Below are 19,731 nucleotides of genomic sequence, written 5' to 3'. Positions count from 1 at the left end.
ACATTCTCAACCCGTCCATGCCCATATGTCAACACCTTCACCTACAGACACTGAACCGTAGTCTCTGGAGAACTGCTTTAACGAGGACTACAAGTCACAGGTACACGTCAACAGGCCATTACTGCAGCCATGTTTCATGCGCCCTCAGCCATTTAGGCTTGGTGTGGAGTCTCTGACTTTTCAGGTTGATTTTACAGCATTAGGGTAAATTCCAGTTTCTACTTGCACGGCTATTGCAAACAAACTCATTGAATATACCTTACCTCTTGTTCTGAGTCAGAAAAATCAGCAGACATGGAATCCACTGTTTAGTATAGAGATACAACAATCTGTGGCCGATTTCTAATCTCTGGTTTTGTAAAACTGCTGTTGTCTATTTTAACCAACTGCAGTTTTGTTTTCACAAATTAAACTTAACATTCTATATTTTTCTTCAAGCTCTCCTGCCACAAGAAGTCCCCAATTATACAAGAAACAGAGGTGACGTTCCACTGTGTGTGTGGGGGAGTCACTGTTAAAGCGGCCTAGTCATTTCCTAAGACTTATGAATTTCTATGCCAGTAGCTGACTCTGGTTGCATACAAAGGTTTCCAATTAAATTATTGCTCCCTTTTTGGGTTTTTCTGTTTAATTTATGTCTTTTACGTTCTGTTTTTGCTCTATCTGTTAGTAAACTGAGCTCTTTTGTGTATATTTATCAAACCAATCCTCACCCCAACCCTGAGATTTCCTGACAGTATTTCCAAATCCCCAATGTTTCATAACAGAGAGAGGTTTAGAGCCCAAAAGAATAAAAGAAAACAGTTTGCTGTAATACGTTCAGCCTTTCTGGGATCTGCTGATGTCAGCTTCAGATCAGTTAGCTCATTTGGTATTTCAATGACATATCTCAAAAATGGTATGAATTTACGTTATGTGGTAGACGGCTCCTTTTTGTACCTGAGAAAATTGGGTACAAAATAAGCATAACTGCAAACGTATAAATTGGCGAAGGAGCAAAATGTGCAGCACCCAGGCGTAGCAGCCTGAGAGAACAGCAAAATCAAAGTACAGTTTCCTTTACAACAACTGAACCAACAGTTTGGGCTCTGCATGGTTTTTCTGTGGAGATATTTTATTGTTGAAAGACAGAAAATACAAGACACGTATCTGTTATGTGTTTTGTGCAAACATTTACAGCAACAGAGGTTTTGTTGAATGCGTACTGAAATGATAACTAAAAGACAGCTCTGTGCAGCGGCACACAGGAGCTTCAGCAGAAACAGGAATGCTAACTGCATTACAGAAAGTTGTTTGGTGTTTTCCTTTTGAACAATTGTTCAAAAGGAAAACACAAAAGGAGATGTTAATCTGCTAGAAGACAAAAGGTGGGGAGAATTTCAAATCTAGAGAGACTGCTGTTACAATTAACAATGCTAACTGCCTCAATGGCACTGATTACTATTAAAGTTGTTTCAAACAGTTAAAGAAATACGTCTTTGACTTATTTGGTGCAATTGTCTCGCGTACACACACACAATGTAACATTGTCGCTGCCCACAAATGCTTTAGCACTGTTCCTGGTAGAAAGGCTTGTTCCATGATCAAGTCACCTTGTTGCTAGTTATTGCAACCTTTGCGATCGATTTACCTGCATTTTAGTCCCCAAAGAAACCAAAGCCACTGATTTTTATACACCTCACCAACATCACTTTCTTAACACCTTCAACACTGAAGAGTGTGGTGTTTAGTGCTACCTGAGAGCACGTATACAGAAAGACAGATGTGATCTGAAGTTTGCTGTGCCCCCATGCCCCGCCCTGCCCCGCCCTGCCCCGCCCTGCCCCGCCCTTTCTCCAGTTTAAATTTCAGATTTAGCAGTTTAGCATCTGACAAAACTGTGATTGTAGGTTTAAATAGATGGTTCTGAGACCTATTATGTTAATATACCTGCTGAAAACATGAATACACCTGCAGGTATGTGTGTAAGAATACAGCTGGAAGTGCCTATGTGGTTTATTCATGTTAGCTGCAAGACCAGGACAGAAACGGCACCGAAAGTATAAGTGTTCTTGGTCAGGAAATATACACAGAGATATTTACGACCTGATACTGGGTTTATATCTGAGCTCATTATAGCGTGATTGGAGAATCTCTGTTATTTATAATCACTTCATTAGTATTAGGGTAAGAATCATCTTACAGACAAAGCTCTGCTGTACACAGCGAGGATAGCCATGGAAGATACCACATTTCATTTGAATTGCCAGATATATACAAAGCCTTCATGAGCAGTGCTTGACCAGACATCATTATTTTCTGTCCTGCATGGGGACACAAATCCTCAGAAAATTGAGTTTGGACCATTTACTTGCAATTTATGGCTGAATTTTTTTTTTAACTTGTTAGAAAACACAAAACAAACCCATCTGTAATGTAGTGACCTGTTTGACTGGACTACATCACAGGAAGTGACCGTGATGAGTATGCTGTTTTAAGTTTCATTTTCATAGAAGGCCACAGGGATTATGCAAACCTCTGGCCAGGATGTGATGTAATCCACAAATGTTTCTGATTAACTTGAGGAAAATGGGACTACAATAAGGTCTCACGTTCTGAAATGACTGCTTCCATTTTACAGACATGCCACATGGCAACAATGTGGCATGATAAATATATTCAGCTTTGACATTTCTAATAAAAATGTTTCAGCTCAGTTTGTAGCGCGGATAATATCTTAGAGAAGCTGCTGATGTGTTGACAGTAATTATGGGGGATATTCTATGTGAGGCAGTGTGAACAGTCCTAATAAATCAAACAGAGCTCATTCTGTGGTAGATTCTCATCTCTGAAACCGTCTCCCAGCTGCCTGAGAAGTGTTGGAACTTTTGCACTTTGTTATCAAGACAGAAAACGTGAGAGGATTTGGTCTTGTGGGGAACGCTGAAGCCTGAGATGTGCGTTCTCAGGGGCCCTGACACATTTTTCTCCCCTTATGACAGCAGCAGGACGAGCAAACTCTGAGTGGGACTCACACTTCACTACAAAACTCACTACAAAATTCCTCACTCTTAAGTACAACTGCATAGCAAAAGCTGATGCAGACATTTCAGGAAGCGAAAGACGGATGGAGATTATTCTGAGGTCCAGAGAGTTTCACGTCCTCTTTGTATGTCTCATCAACAGCTAAGCTTGTTGGAACATAGGACGGTTTGTGCTTCAGTATAAACTGTTTTCCTGTCTGGGGAGATATAAGGCCAGTCTTTGAAAGCCTTTGGGTTGCACAGATGTGTAACTGGAAATTACTGTTCCAAGCAAAGCAACTTCCTCACTCAGCATTTAGTGTTGGAAAAGCGTCCAAAAAGCAATAAGCGAGATTACTCAGGGCTATGCATTTTCTGTGTGCTGCTTAACTAGAGATGACCCAATTCATATTCTTTTGCATCTAAAAGGGCATGGAGAGAGGCCGCTCAGTGGGAGAAAATTACTTATGGGATAAAAAATAACTCACATTTCTTTCTTAGAAATTGTCTTGTACACATTTGTGGGTTCTAATATTTTTGCTTAGCTTCTTTAAGCATTTTGATTTTACATGCATTGATAGAAACTATAAAAGGGATCTTTGCTGTTGTCCTTATCCAAAAACACATCACAATTTACAATTTCCTAGCTCTGTTGCCTTGCAGCAACAAGGTCCTGGGTTAGAATCCCTTGTGCATTTGTGGGTTCTCTCAGGGTACTCCCTCCCTCAGTCCAAAATCACGATTGTTAGGTTAACTGGTCTCTTTAATTTGCTCTTTGCAGTGGGTGAGTGTGTCTCTGTGTTGTCCTGGGAGGGACTGGCCACCTGTCCAGGGTGTACCCTGCCTCTCACCCAGTAACCGCTGGAGAAATGTGCTTTAGAACAAAGTTTTCAAGACTCACCATGTGGTCTAAAATTGAAGTGTTTATCACTTATTTGTATATTTGTACTCTGCAAAGAGAAGAAGAACATGAAACTTGCACAACTGAAAGCTGATCTCAGTTTTACATAGAAGTCAAACATATTGTTGCAGCACTGCCACAGAAAGTTAGAAAAGTTAGAAAACTTCCAAAATGGATCAAACATAAAGATCATAAATCCTGTTTAGTCATGCATATCGATTTTACTCCATGGTAACTGTTTGGCAGATAATTATTGCAGACATTGTATTCATGGATGTTGCCGAGGATACAGGTATAATGCAAATGAAGTGCACATTCCCCTGTGTGTGAGACTATCTACTGATCCTGCAGGAAGGATGGAAACACTGCACACTCAATGCCATCTAAAAGGATTATTTAACATGTATAATGTTCTTCTTGTCATCCAGAACTTAATAAGGAAATTACCTCAAATTCACATTGTGCTACTTCCAATGTTGAACAGAGAATTTCTTACCAGTTCTTGTGATGCTTATACTGCCCCTCCGTCTGTCCATATCCATTATTCAACATATCTTTAGCATAACACAAATCGAATCTGACAAATACATTTTCTCTCCATTCATTCTAGGCTGTCCTGAGTGAAAGTAAATTGATAGAAGATAGATGCAGACTTGTAGAGCAAACCTGTTAAATATCATCTCATCAGGTGGTCTTTTTACAGATTTCAGACAAAAAATCTCAACTTTCTTTGTCAGGTTGCATACAGATTTAAATTGTATGTCAAGCTGGCAAAATAAAAGTAAACACTTTCCATTCTTCCAAAGGAAAGGCAAATGTTGCCAAGAGCAAGACAGGAAGATGGATACACGGAGAGGACAGGGCTGTAAAAATCCTGTAAGCCAGTATAAAAGACCGAGTGTTGCATCACCTGTTTCCACGGCTTGGGCCCTTTACCATGGCAACACAATGCCAGTTGGGTCGTCAATGTGGGCGTAGAAAGAAGCCTGGAGGAAGAACAAATGTGTGTTTAGTCTATTAACGCTGCGAGGCAAGGACAGGCTCAGGATTACAGCACTGTAAGTGTTACATCATTGAAGAGGAATCCTTCTCCCCCCTGTGGCTCGCTAACTAAGCAGTGTTCACTCTTTCAGCTGCTTCTTGGCTGATTGTTTAAATGCAGGGTGTGAAGAATAGCTTTGTTTAACGTGGAGGACCGTTCTTAATAGCTAAGACTTCTTATTATAAATATAGATCTTAGTTTAGCCCCAAGCAAATCCCTCCAATCTGCTTGCCAAGTATCCACTGAGAGGACAGAACTGTTGCCCATTGATGATGCTTCTTCTCTCCTGTCTCTTCTATCACAGGAACAACTGAAAGAGTCTGTCTGATACAGGGTACAGTCGAAGCCCTCAATAGCGTCCACAACTTCATTGCAGAGAAGGTCCGCGAGATGCCCCAGAGTGCCCAAAAACCAGAACCTGTCAGCATATTGCAACCACAGACCACGGTTAACCCAGACCGCGTCAAACAGGTAAGAGTCTGCAGAACCACAGAAGTCACTCTGCATCAGTGAGCTCCTGGGTCCTTCAGAAGAAATAAAGCTAGTCTGGTATCTCTGGTGGAGACTGAACAACGGCGGTCACTAAAAAAGCTTGGTGTGGTTGCTGTTTTGGCAACAATCACTGGCAACTGAAGAGCATTTGACTGTGGTTTAGTTGAGGAATAGAAATGAATCCTCCAGTGATGTGATCAGCCCATATTTACAGCAGCTGTCCTTTCCCAAAGATTCCAGTGCAAAATGTTTCCAGCAAATAGGAGTATGAAGGTGTGTAGCAGTCCCCTTCTTGAAGCCTTCAGTTGTTACCTATCCTACTTGTTCAGTGGTCTCTGACCTACAGTGTGATAGGGTCAGGAAAATGTGAGCATATGTGGTTATTTTTACCTGCAGTCTTCCATAGCTAGACAGAACCATGTGGCAGTGTGGCAGCTGCAGCCTAAACCCCTGGGATTAACAAACTGCTGAGTAAAGTGACGGCCGGTGTAGTACTCTGACTCGGTTAGAGGTACACCTCTATCTGTTTTCCATCAATGTTGTTCAGTCTTCCTCACATTTCCTGTTTTTGCTACCACAATCTTTCTATTTCTCTGCAGGCCAAATTGATTGTACCCAATAGTACAGCTGGGCTGATCATTGGTAAGGGTGGTGCCACAGTGAAAGCCGTGATGGAGCAGTCGGGAGCTTGGGTGCAGCTCTCTCAGAAGCCGGAAGGCATCAACTTGCAGGAGCGAGTAGTCACCATCAGCGGGGAACCAGAACAGAACCGTAAGGCTGTGGAAATCATTGTGCAGAAAATCCAGGAGGACCCTCAAAGCAGCAGCTGTCTGAATATCAGCTACTCCAACGTCTCTGGCCCAGTGGCCAACTCCAACCCCACCGGCTCTCCTTACGCCAACACAGCAGAGGTGCTGCCCAATGCAGCTGCAGCAGCAGCCACTGCCTCCAGCCTTCTGGGTCAGGCCGGATTGACAGGAATGGGTGCCTTCCCTGCCGCCATGTCCAGTTTCTCTGGCAATGATCTGCTGGCCATCACCTCAGCCCTGAATACACTGGCCAGCTACGGCTACAACACTAACACCCTGGGCCTGGGTCTCAACCCTGCAGCGGCCTCTGGAGTCCTCGCTGCAGTTGCAGCCAGTGCTAACCCAGCTGCTGCTGCTGCAGCTAACCTACTGGCCTCCTACGCTAATGATGCCTCCAGCAGTGCTGGCCACCCCGCTACAGGCCTCGGTGGATTCTCCCTGGGCTCACTAGCAGCTGCTACTGGAGCTTCCAATGGTTACCTAAATGCTTCATCCCCATTGATGGCGTCCTCCCTGTTGGCAACAGAAAAGCTGGCAGATGGAGCCAAGGACGTGGTTGAAATAGCTGTGCCCGAGAATCTGGTGGGTGCCATTTTGGGGAAAGGAGGGAAGACACTGGTAGAGTACCAGGAGCTGACAGGAGCCCGTATCCAGATCTCCAAAAAAGGGGAGTTCATTCCAGGTACTCGGAACCGTAAAGTTACAATAACAGGGTCACCGGCCGCTACGCAAGCAGCGCAGTATCTGATCAGCCAGCGGATCACGTATGAGCAGGGCGTCCGCGCTACCAACCCCCAGAAGGTGGGCTAAAAAAAAAAAAAAAAAACGAAGAGAAAAGAAGGAAAGAATGAAGACAGAGATAGAAAGGAATTAAGAGAGTCAAGAAGAATAGAAAAAAGAAATGTCCAAATATATGTTCAATATTTCAGTATCAAACGAGAGAATTACAAAGGAGGAGGCGGGGGAGACAACCAAGATAAGTGTGTGTGATTTGTGAGTGTGTTTTTAGGACAGAAGTCCTGATGTTTTTTAAAAGTTTGTGTCAAGTCCTTTTGACAATGATGATCAGAGTAAGCTGAACTGGTCCACTGCCAAGTTGCAGAATCAGGAGTGAGGCCGCGGGGTCTCACCCTCCTCTAAAACCTCATTACTCTTTGAATTTCTTTCTTTTAGTTCTTGTTGTTTTTGTTGGATTTCAGTTGGTTTGGGACCTCAGCTCCCGGTGAGCTGAGCGCATCAGATCAAGACCTGGCCAGCTAATCGAGCTGTTTTGCAAACCTTGCTCTTTGTGTTCAATGCAGAAGGCATTGTTAACAGGGGAGAGGTTTTATGACAAGCACCTGAGCTCATCTCAGCTATTTAGGGCAGCGATCCGAGTAGAATTTCTTTACAAACAGACAAAATCACATCTGTTGACATGTGTTGGCTCATTTCATAATTGAAATGACTAAATTTAGGTCTTTTATATTTTCATCCTTTAACTTATTGACATAGTCTCATTCAAACTGGAGTAGATTATTTAAACCTGCGAACGCAGGTTGATCTGAATGTAAAAACAATTTTAGCCTGTTTCTATATTTCTTTACAGGGATCAAAAAATGTGTTGCAGTGAAAGACATGTATAACTCAAACCCAGTCTGAACTGTGCCCTTGCTGTCTGCAGGTGTAGTTCAGGGGTTGAAGAATCAATGTGAGAGGACAGAGGAGACACACAGGAATGTATAACTATATTTTATCACAAACACACCTAGAGAATGCTCCCACAAACGCACAAACAATAGACCATAATGTCATGTTCAGCCACTGCTACAAACACAAAGAAATGTGTTGTTGACGAAGCCGTTCTTGGTGCTATAGGATTTGTATCTCCATGGACCGTGGAATTCAAACGTTTCAGCAACTCCCGTTTTTACTTGAAGTAGCTGATGCGTCGTCCAGCCATTGGTAGCCCACTGGACCCGACCCAGCTTCTCACCCCACGACAATTGATTGATTTCAGAAGTTTGTGATTAAAAGCAGTCCAGCTGTTCTAATGTAAGCCCATCGCTTTGTAACACCAGCTGAACATCCTGCAGTAGTTTAACACCTGACATACTTTTGCCTTAGTCAGACATCGCGACGCCCAAGAATTACCAGAAGGGTCGGGCTTCCTGTAAGCAGTGGCAGTTCACAAAGAGAACATAGCACCGCAAAAGCATTTTGACGAGAAGAGCTGTAGGAGCCTATATCTGTGAACAAAGAAGCTATTGCTTTTTCTGTGAGGGTACCAAATAGTCAAACGGCAGGATGACACTCTTAAAACAAGTGTTGGAGTCATGCTTCCAAATTTGCATCAAGACAAAAAATAAAAACGCTGCAGTTCATTTAAGCAGAATAGTATCGTTCCCAAAGTATGTTAATGCTCAAGTGGAGCATGTAATGAAACAAAATGTTTTTGGATTCTTGTCTTTTATTGCTACTTGTTTGTCTGACAGTGGAAGGCCACATGGCTGAAGCACTTGAAGATTATCGTGCGTCCCCTCTGTGCTGCTATCCATAGCGTTCCTCCTGAGTCTGCTGGCTCTCTAAAGACTGCACTGTGAGGCATTTAGACCACAATGTGAAGTGTGTCTGTCCTGCAAGGGGTGTGGATACATCTTTATATGCATGTTTTTGTCACAAGATCAAAACCTATCTGCAGAGCCGGCCCAACGCTGCAAACATCTTCTATGGCTCTTTAAGGTTGGCCAGTCTTTGTTTTATTGAGTTAACGCATTGAATTTTGAAAAAAAAAAAATTATCCCACGGCCTCCGTCCAAATTCAGCTTAAGCAAAGACATAAACACCTTTTATCGACATTTAGACATCAGTGGACAGCATTGTGTAGATGTCTTTTCACTTATCAACCATTGTTCATGTTGATGAGACAAAGAGCAACACTACCTTTTGTCTGCTTGACAAACTTTTATGCCAGGGGACGGCAGAAATAAACCAAGCCACTGCATAAAACTCCAAGGCAAGCAGGGAAAAGAGTGCTTGGCCTCTCAGAAAGATGGTAAAACTATATATATATCTATGTATTCATGTTGATAAAGCATAAGTCTATCTTTAAAAGCGCATAAAGGAATAGCAATTTTTAAAATAATTAGAAATTCTTTGAAAGTTAAACTTGTTTAGTATTCAGGATCTGCCAAATGTACTAATTGTGATTATATAGAGGAAAATGTTCTTTGATACTAACAGTCGTGGTGGAACGTGATTATTCAGATTAAATAGAGGCTTTGTAATTTATATTGATTCATCTTTTTTTCTCAATTAACAGTGTTTGGCACAATAAGCAAAGTTTTAGTTGAACTAAATTTTGGTTGATGACTGACTTAGTGAACAGATTTCTACATGAACCTAAATGGTCGTGTCAGACGTAGCTGGCTCATTTTGGCTCTGAAATGTGGGCTGGATGCTCCATTTGCTTTTACCACAGTTGTCATGGTGTTCATGCTTGCAGCAGTGAGTTTTGCATTGAGGTGACACTAGCATGCTTTTATTGAGCTGCTGGCGTCCGCCCCTCAAACCAAGCCAAGTCCATCATCGCTGTTCACCAAGCTCACTCAGTGTTCTGTTCGTTGGCTTTAGACGTAAACTGCATTACCGCCACTGACCGGGCTGGAGTGTGTGCGTCAGTGTTTCTGGTGTGCCAAAAAATATAGAACTTGTGCATTTAAGTGCAATATTAGTTTATAATGCAATGTTTTTTTTGTAATGAGTGAATCAAACTGAACATGTTTAGTCCCAGCCCTAGCTAACCGTCCTAATTCAGTGATGTTAGGTGTTGGTCATTTCTCCTGCTTGTGTCTGTGCTAGACACATTCATAATGTAAATAAGGTGCAGAATTTGAAGGTTTAGTGAAACATATGCCCTGAGTAAGAGATCATTTCATTATTCAATGAAACTTTTGGGCGGTAAATGCACAGGTAGTTTGAAAAAATAAATGATTGGTGCCTTGGTGACGAGTTTAACTGGGATTGGGCCACCAATCAGATTCTGCGTAAGGGCCCATGCAGCCTTGGGCCGGCTCTGCCTAAGTGTATCAACAGAGGGGATTTCTCCACACATGTACTTATTAATCCAGTGGTTTTTGATCTTTCTTTTTACTAAATTAGTGACCATTTACCGATCCAAACTAAACCTCACCTCCCTGCAGTGTACTGTCTAGAAGTCGTATATCCACCTTCCTGTTGCTCAAAGGGCATTTCTGATAGACGCCATCAACTCGGGCTCTATGACCAGCTTCCTTAATCCAAAGCTGTGAGGGTTGGTGCTGAGTTGTGTCAGTGAAATTTGGACACTCCCAGTTTGAGGAACATCTGAGGAATGGACGTTTTGTTTTTCACGATTCATGCGTAACAGTAAGCAGATTTCCAAGTATTTCAAGCAACTCATTCTGCGTGGCAATACAAGCAGTGAGCCTTTCTTCCCACCTCGAATCTCTTCCTTTCACTATGTGCTTGGAAGGCCTCACAGTCATCCATAACTACGATCTGGCCACCTGTGAAGTCATTGCATAAGAGAACCTTTTACTGCCCAAGATTTTAGCATATAATAAGATACAAGCACAAAACAAGGGGGTGTTTTATCAATGCAACTGGACTGTTGGACTCCAGAGAGCTCTCCTTCAGACCTCCCTGATCGATACATTGTGCCAAAATCTGTTTTCTCCCCCTCTCATTAACTTTCCTCTTTCTCTCAACATTTTCTTCCCCTAAACATCCTCTCTCTGCGTTGTGAGATTCCTCCTGTGTCCCCAGGTCTGTCCTACTTCCCTCCTACACTGTGCTCTCCCCCTCTTTCTCCTCCCTCTTGTCTTGTCGTCTCATGGGCGATGTGCTGGACGCACTGTGGGTGGGAGTTATGCACTACGGGTCGTAGGGGTATGAAAATGTTTTCCCAGGCCGCAGAGTTCACAAGGCTAAAATGCACAGAAAACACCTGCCTCCAAAACTGTGACACCCTCCAAGACCAACCAGCAACGTTAGCTCAAAGTGTCAAATTTCCTCAGCGGGAGGAACCAGAAAGATTTGGACAGGTCTGGCCTTCTTAAGGGAAGAAAATCTCCTTTGTTATTTTTTTCAAAACAAAGAGGCAAATCTTGGTAGGACGAATAATAATTTGATGGCCGAGCTCGAGCTCTAAACAAAATATTTTGGACAGAATGCATAAGACAGCGCGAGAGAGCAACGTGGGAACGAGTTTGTGACCTCAAGCCGAAACAGTGACATCCCTTATGCATATCCTGTTATCTGAAAATGACTAGAGCTCATTTCTGTGGAATACAATATGTCATGTCATATGATCTATATGTACTTTATTGTAGCTATTCTAGTTTGTAGTCCAAATGCAGTCCAGCGTTGTCAATACAATGTGAAACTATGTTATATTTGTGTGGATGATGAGAGTGCCAACTAAGCCTGACTAAGATTAGCTTCGCAGTTTGTTTGTGCATTACGATGCCTCATCATCGAGCGGTGGTGTCCATATTTCTGTCACTGATGATTTAGTTTGACAGTAAGAAAATGTTAAGAATATTGGAAGCAATATAGTAGCATGTTGTCCTGTTTTGTGTTTTATGTCTGTTGTATGAACCTTTGAAATTACTAAGATTTTGAATGAATAGGTTTACATGTACTTCTTTTTGTAAGTTATGAAAATGCTGCTATTTGATAAGTAAACTATACAAAATATTTTAGTGGAAAAGATGTCTGGTCTGTTGATTAGAGACATGCTCTGACAGGGAGGAGCATAAACCAAGGTGTATAGAATGCTATACAGTATTGGTAAGATAGTAAAAGTAATAATAGACTCCATAGTATGACCTGTGCCAAACTAGACCTCCGCAGCTTCTGAAATTGTAGATGTGCGATCAAATGTTAGATATCAATAACTTGTTTAGAAGTGCTGATCAAGTGCCAATCAAACACTATCTTTTGAGTTAAGAAAAGATAATCAAATACATTACTTAAGAAAACAAAGGACAAAGAACTTTTGTGCATTGTTTTATCCCATAGGTACATAGAGTAAGAGTTACAGATTGTGATTTTTATGGATCCATGTTGTTTTACACTCCATGCATCCCTTGTGTGTTCGTTTGACCTGTGGCTTAAGTACCGCTGTTTTCTCACAAATGTCTCTATAGGCCAGCATGGACTAAGCATAACATGTTATAAGCATCCATAACATAGCCATTAACAATCAAACAATGTGTTTGTGGAGTTCGGTGTTATCTTTTTGCACGTCTTCTATTGCATGGTATCAAAGTAAAATTATGGAGGAAAAAATAGAAAAAAAAGTCTAAAAATTTGCGAGGGGTCTCGCAACATTCAGACATAAACGCTGCATGCAGTCAAATGTATATCTCTTTAAGTTGAACTCACCTCATGTTAAAACTTGTTGACCTTTCTGTTGTGAGTTGGGAGGGAGCTCATTAATGTCATGTTGGCCCGAAAAGAAAAAAAAAAAAGACACAAACATGAACACGCATCTGAGATCGTATTTCTCATGGGTCGAATTCATCTCTCCGTCATCTGAGAAGATTTCTTTTTGTGTTTTTAGATCCAGAGGAGGATTACAAATGTGAAACAAGCAAACGTGAAAATGTTACTCAGTGCATTGGCTCTTTGTGTTTTTAGGATCTCAGTTCTTTAGAACCTCACAGATACTCACAAATACCACATTTTTTCTCTCACAGCTTGAAAGCCCAGATCTAATCTATGAATGTACTCATTTCTTATCCGTTTTTTTATTTTTTTTTTATGGGTAAAGTTCTGTTGAATGTCTATCTGTCTTTAATGTAAATTCACGGCAGGAATGTCAACTACATGTAAAGTTAATACGTTAATACAGCTCCAGTCAGGTAGGCCTCCCACGGCCACAGTCATGAACCAGATATGCGAACACAACTTCCGATTCGCTGTCAACATTTTCCTGTTTGTTTGGTGTTGCATAAATGCACTTTATTGATCGGCGGGTGGGAAACGAAGCAAACCGTGTTGGCTTTCCACAACTATGTTGTTGTCATCCTTTGTTGTTCAGACTTTGATTTTCTTTTCCGTGTTGGGTCTCGAGAATGATGGGAAGGGCTGGAATCTCAGACAAAATAGAAAAGTAGCACCTGTCTCCTCTCTCTAAGGCTTCTCTGCCACATTCCCTGCAGCAGAGCCCCCCCCCCCCCCCCCCCCCCCCCAGGACTGATCCGTACACCTGTGTCCATTTGTTTTTAAATTCCAAAGCAGGATTTGTTTTTTCTTGTTTTGCCAGAAAATTTGGAATGTCACCCTGACGCTAAGGGTGAAACATCTAGCTGATGTTACAATCAGATCTGAGAGACATTTTTGGCACCAGCAACATAAAGAGTGACTCTGCCACCTCATATGGAAGAAAAAGGAAAGCTGTGATTGGTTTAGGCCTGGTTGTATCAATGATTTATCTGTCTCATTGTTCTGTGTCTCACACCCGAGCGCCAGACCAATTGGCAGCATCATTCCTAAGTTGATTTGGTAGGTTTTGATTTTATCTCTGAGTGTGTTGTGGACATTCGTTCGCCCCCCTGTGGAGCCCCTTCACAAGAAGAGCAGGACTGGTTTGAAGCGCTACAAAACTGGCGACGGCTGCTCACTCCTCCCTTTGAACCAATTCTACCTGAGTCTCGCTCTCTCAGTCTGCACCACACCACCACTTGTGTTTCATTACACCGAGAACCTGCAACTGTGTCCACCCTTTAAACGGGTTAAGGCTTTTCTGGGAAAAAATAAAATAAAATAAAAATAGGATTCTTTGCCAACCAGACATGAGGCCATTTCTGTGTTTGACCCTTGGAACCTCCCATAGACTTTGTTGACCTTCTACATCCTCAGAACCTGTGTGTGTTGGAGATTAAACTCTCAAACTCTGGAAGACTGTTCTGTTTTTTTTTTTATTATTATTATTATTTCTTTGACTGAACGCTTGCTTATGTGTAAACATAAGGAAGCACATTTGTACCTTGCAAAAGTTTTCATGTTCTTTATTTTTTGGGGTTTGCTTTGATGTTGTTGAACCTCTGTTTGTTCCATCTCAGAAAAAAATGGACTGACAGCATAAGATCAAATATTTCCGGCTTGAGCAAAGTGATGTTTTGTTCATTGGGTACATATTTCTCTTTGATATAAATGAGAACGGTTGTGTCTTTTTGTTGTTGCAACAAACAATGAGACTCTGTGAAGGTGCGCAGTGGAAGCTACCTAAAGGGCTTTCTTTGAGAGCATTTATACGAGTCCTTTGAACGTGGTTCAGAAAGAAAATGCCTTCTTGTGCCATTTTGAGAAAAAAAAGTAAGAAAGCTTTTTTTGTGGCAAGTATTTGTCAATAAGAGTGCCAAATAATTCCATACTGAGCCAAAAGGCAGCCAGCCGTCATAACTGTTGGATCTGTGGGATGATCCTGTCCCAGATCTGCTCCCCTATAATAATAATAATTATTATAATAATAATAAAAAAATTAAAAAAACATCACCCTATTTGTGCAATGTTGACGCGCATGTACCATTATCGTTATGCTGCCAGTCTGTTTTCTGCTTTGGTCAGAAACATCTCAGAAGCGGGATATTTTCTATAAAAAAGACAACAGCTACTATGATGAGGGAATGAGAGGATTTTAATTGTCATTGTTTATGTTTGTTTATTTGAGCATCATTCATTATAGATTTAACGGTAATGACTATTTAATGTAACTGTAGTACTGTGTTTGTAAAAGAAATTCAGTGAGTTGTGTTCTATGACTCGTGGACTACCAGTGAAGTCAGCATTTCAGTGTTAATAATTGAATTGTTTTTTAAAGATTATTTTTGCGACGGCAACAAAGAGTCATTATAAATGTTCATTTTAACATCACTTGTCTTCTGTTTCTTTTATTCTCCGCCTCGTCCTCAGCTTGGTGTTAAAGGTCTGATGTATGCAGCAGCAACCAACACATCCTTTACATTACTCCACAGCGCTGTTAAATTTGCTCAGATGATACTATAAAATAAAACGAGGGCACAAGAATCTTGCTTGCAAACAGCATACATTTTATACCTGGTTCGCATACAGTACCTTGCAAAAAGTATTCACAAGTATTTGATTGTTTTTGTAATGTTAGAATCAAAAGGTTTAAATAATATATTGGGATTTTTATGTGACTGATAAACACAAAGGTGCATAACTGAGGAACACCGATGGCTTTGGAGTTTTTGTTAAGTACATAATGTAAAAAGAAATCTGAAAACTGTAGCTTGCATGTGCGAGCAGCTGTTGCCGTGCAGCAAGAAGGTCCTGGGTTCAAATCCCTTTCTGCATAGAGTTTGCATGTTCTCCCTGCGCATATGTGGGAGTTCTCTCTGGGTACTCCAGCCTCCTCCTATAGTCCAAAAACATGACTGTGAGGTTAATTGGTCTCTTCAACATGCCCTGAGGTGTGAGTGTGTGCGTGGTCGTTTGTCCTGTGTGTCTCTATGTTGCCCTGGGAGGGACTGGCAACCTTTCTGGGGTGGATCCCGCCTCTTGCCCATCGGCCCTGCAGATAGCCACCCACCACGACCCTGCATGGATAAACGGGTAAAGACAATGGATGGATGTGCAAGCAGGTTCATGTCTTTTTGTTGCTGCTACATTCTTAATTGGCAAATAGTTCCACCTCAGTCAGATTTGATGGAGTTACCAGCAACGTTACAGTCTTACTACAGATTTTCAAATGGGTTTTGGTCTCAGGTTTGACTAGGCCATTCTTACTCCAAACCATTCAATTGTACCTCTGACTGTATCTTTAGGTTGTTCTGCAGAAAGTTCAACATCAGCCCCAACCTCAAGACTTTTGTACCCTCGCCCTGTTTTTAGCTCCATCCATGTCTCTGATCAGCTTCCCTGTCCCTGCTGAATAAAAGCATTCCCACAGCATAATATTGCCACTACTATTTCTCACCTTGGAATGGTGTGTCCAGGCTGGTGTGTGTGGTTAGGTATCTTCCACAGGTAGTATTTTGCATGTAGGCCAAAACGTTCTGTTTTGGTCTCAGCACCATTAATGGGTTTCTTTCCACTTTTCTTGGCCTTTTTAGGCAGGCAGCCACTCACAGTTGCCCATCATCTTTCCAGGTGCAGATGATGGATTGAACAGTGTTATTTTATACCCTAACCCTGATTTTAACTTCTTCACATTATCCCTGACCTGACTGCTGTGTTCCTTTGTTTCATGACCTGTTGAGACATAAAATCCCACTATATTCATTGCTATTTTCAAGTTACTTGACAAATAAAATTAAGGGGAATGAATAGTTTTGCAAGGTAATGTAGACTTACACCTACTGACAAAAGAAGCAGCAAGTTGAACTCATACGGAATGGTTCAGTTCAAAATGTTTTAACTAATAGTGTGAGCATACATGCTGTTTGGGTCATCCATCCTACACCACGTTGTTGAGAGTCAGTTACCTGATTTTGCAAAGCAACAAGATCATCCACCCTTGACATGATCGGTTTGGGGTTTATCAACTAGCTCCAACATCCCAGGCACATGTTGAATAGTTCCATGCTACCAACATCTGGCCACCTGCAAACCCACAAGGCAATCTCTATAAAACTGCACCTGGTAATCCTGTCTGATGCCACAGTGGTTGCCACGTTGGTTCTGATGTTGGAACCAATGGTCATTTCAGGGACGTATCATGTCATGTAAAGAGTATGCAACATCCTCTGGGTCTGGTGACCTTTACTCACTGTTTTGACTGATTGTCAGATGCTCCAGCAGCTGCCTGTTACTCGATCGATCCAGTAATGCTGGTTTTAGATGTAGCAGCTCCTTGCACATCAAGTCACTTCATCTCCATCCCTACATTGAATAGGGGCCAAATTCAGATCTGAATATTTCTTTTGGAGATTTGTCTTGGCGCTTCATTCTTTTTTTGTTCCTGATTTTATTTGATGGAGTTTGGGTTTTAGGGCAAGCTTTCATTTAATTGCTACTTCATTCAGTACCTAATTATCTTGTTGCTTTTTATTGGAGTCTATCTAAACATGTTACAAGTGGTATAATTTAGTTAAGCATCTGATGTTTGTTACTTCCCTTTTCTAACAGAATCAGTGTCAGCCAATGAAAAATACATGTTTTAGGTTGTTCTGCCATTTTAATCCCACGCTTATTCAATGATGGATGGGTCTCTTTTTAAACTTTAGACCTATCCCACAGCCCAGTCTCTGGATTTTGTAGATTGCTAGTATCCCATGTCGTTAGCTCAGATCAAATGGCTGCCAGGTGTCACTAACAGACATCTTTAATTGAGGCACTTGACACTGCATGAAAAGTGAGATTTTCGTCCCCGTAAACTACCGCAGATCTCCCTAATTTTCGGCAGTTAACGACAATTTGCAACCCGTGCTTGTCGCCGTTTTCAGTGCCACAAATTGTCGGAACCGGACTCTGACGTATGTGGAGAGCGATCAGCTGCACTAATGGCCCTAATTAGCATATGAATGCAGCGAACCCGCGCGGCTGGCCAGGTCTGGCTTGAATAACCTACTCAGTATTGGCTGAAACCACTATTTTTAAATAAGTAAAATCGCTCCTGATTGGCAGCAAAACCACACGTGGCCAGGGCAGGCCAGAATGTTCTTACTCAGTATTGGCTGAAACCATTATTTTCAAACTAGTAAAATCACTCGTGATTGGTTGGTTATATATATATATATATATATATATATATATATATATATATATATATATATATATATATATATATATATATATATATATATATATATATATATATATATATATATATATATATATATATATATATATATATATATATATAATGCTGTATATTCATGTTATCTTATGTAGGCTACTACACTATCATTGGGCTACCTTCAAGGACATGAATGAATTTATACAGGAAATTAACATTTGCCAGGAAGATGTTTATGCAAAGAAAGAGCTTTATTAAAAACACACACACACACAACTATATACAACGCGAGGATCTTCCCACACATGCGTATCCAAAAAACTACAACTCCGTGAACTGTCCGTGCGCCTCCTCGGGGTTGTAGGCAACTGCTGGCGGCATTCTTTCCGAGGGAGGTCCGATGTGCAGACGCCTGCTGTGCGTGGCTTTGTACTTCGGCGTCGCCTCTAACCGGGACTGCAGCTTCACACAGAGTTCAGAGAGATCCGGCCTACGAAATGACGGCGGTACAATCCATCCAGAGACCCCGCCAACGACGCCATCTTCCTCGTCAGACACGAGGTCGACGGTGGCGGACTTCCAGAGTTCCACTTCCTCATCAGCTAGCACGCTCTGCCTCGATTCCTGCAGCTGTAAAAAACAAAACAATGAATCAGTATTATGCGATGGGATGCACTGCGTATGGACACAACACATCTATCAATGCACCTGAAAAATAGTCACCAAATAAAGTCTTACCCTCTTTCTTCTCGCTCGACTCCGAGCTGAATTCTTGGCAGCTTCCGCCCGCATTGAGTTCTCTGGCTGCGTATATCTGAAGCTCCTGAGTACCGTCTCGTAATACGTCTTACAGGCGGCTGGAAAACAAATAATTGAGAGTGGTATGAATAAAAACCAAACGCAAGTCACAGTAACATTAAAAACAAGGGAGAAACAGTAAAACAAGTCCCTTACACACAATATCGTCTTTATCAATATAGTGTAAATCGAGGCTTGCAGTTATTGCTCCGAGCAGATAGGAGGTAACTGCCTCATTATGAGGCGTGCTTAGTCTGTGAAAACAAAATGTACAGTTATGATCGGTATCTATCCGTATCTATTTCCTTTTATCGCAGAATGAAAGCATATTCTTTAAATCTTACCCTTGCGCCGGTTCATAGCGCCTGCAATTTGTCTCCGAGTTGTGAAGACGGCGTACTGTAAATCACAAAAAATACACCCTTAGCTTTGGGTTATGGCTAGGCTACTTTTAGCTTAGCTAGCAGTCAAATATATTCTTACCGCAAGCTTTTGTGCATCCGTCTTCTCTTGATGGAGTTAGTCTCTCCCGCACAGTTCTTCGACTGCAGAGCCGCCATCTTGTCCTCTATGGACAGCAACCTGGAGTTTACCGAATTCTGCAGTTGAGTGAACCTCTCATTCATGTCGGCAGTATGTTGAGTAAGCTGACGAGACAGTCCACTGATAGCAATCAGCAGTTTCTTCTCGTCAGTCTGCGGACTGGCTGAAAGTTGTGGATCGCGTCCTAGAGGAGTTGAACGCGAGACGTTGTCCGGCATACCAGTAAAATCCAAACACAGTAAAGTCGTCGTCTTCTTCTTCTTCTTCTTCTTCTTTTTCTTCTTCTTTAGGATTTAACGACAGCTTGCATCCATAGTTGTTGCATTACTGCCATCTATTGGATCCTAATATATATCCTTCAAATCCTTATGATCCCAGAATAAAAAAAAAAAACGAAAAATCTTTGTACATCCCTT

At 41.7% G+C, this 19,731-nt stretch overlaps 1 protein-coding gene across 2 annotated transcripts in view; it reads left to right on the top strand.

Annotated features, from left to right (window-relative positions):
• nova1 (NOVA alternative splicing regulator 1) overlaps positions 1–15,147 on the top strand; it is a 32,729-nt gene extending 17,582 nt beyond the window's left edge. For both annotated transcript variants that reach the window (XM_012868139.3, XM_012868140.3), the window contains exons 3-4: positions 5,250–5,416; positions 6,037–15,147. In XM_012868139.3, the coding sequence (XP_012723593.1) occupies positions 5,250–5,416; positions 6,037–7,056 (1,187 nt within the window). In that variant the 3' untranslated portion in view covers positions 7,057–15,147. The remainder of the gene's footprint in view (positions 1–5,249; positions 5,417–6,036) is intronic.
• The last annotated feature ends 4,584 nt before the right edge of the window (positions 15,148–19,731 follow it).

The sequence above is a fragment of the Fundulus heteroclitus genome, chromosome 11 (assembly GCF_011125445.2).
Source record: "Fundulus heteroclitus isolate FHET01 chromosome 11, MU-UCD_Fhet_4.1, whole genome shotgun sequence".
NCBI lineage: Eukaryota > Metazoa > Chordata > Actinopteri > Cyprinodontiformes > Fundulidae > Fundulus > Fundulus heteroclitus.
Note: the sequence above shows the minus strand (reverse complement) of the source record. Positions and strands in the feature narration are given on the sequence as shown.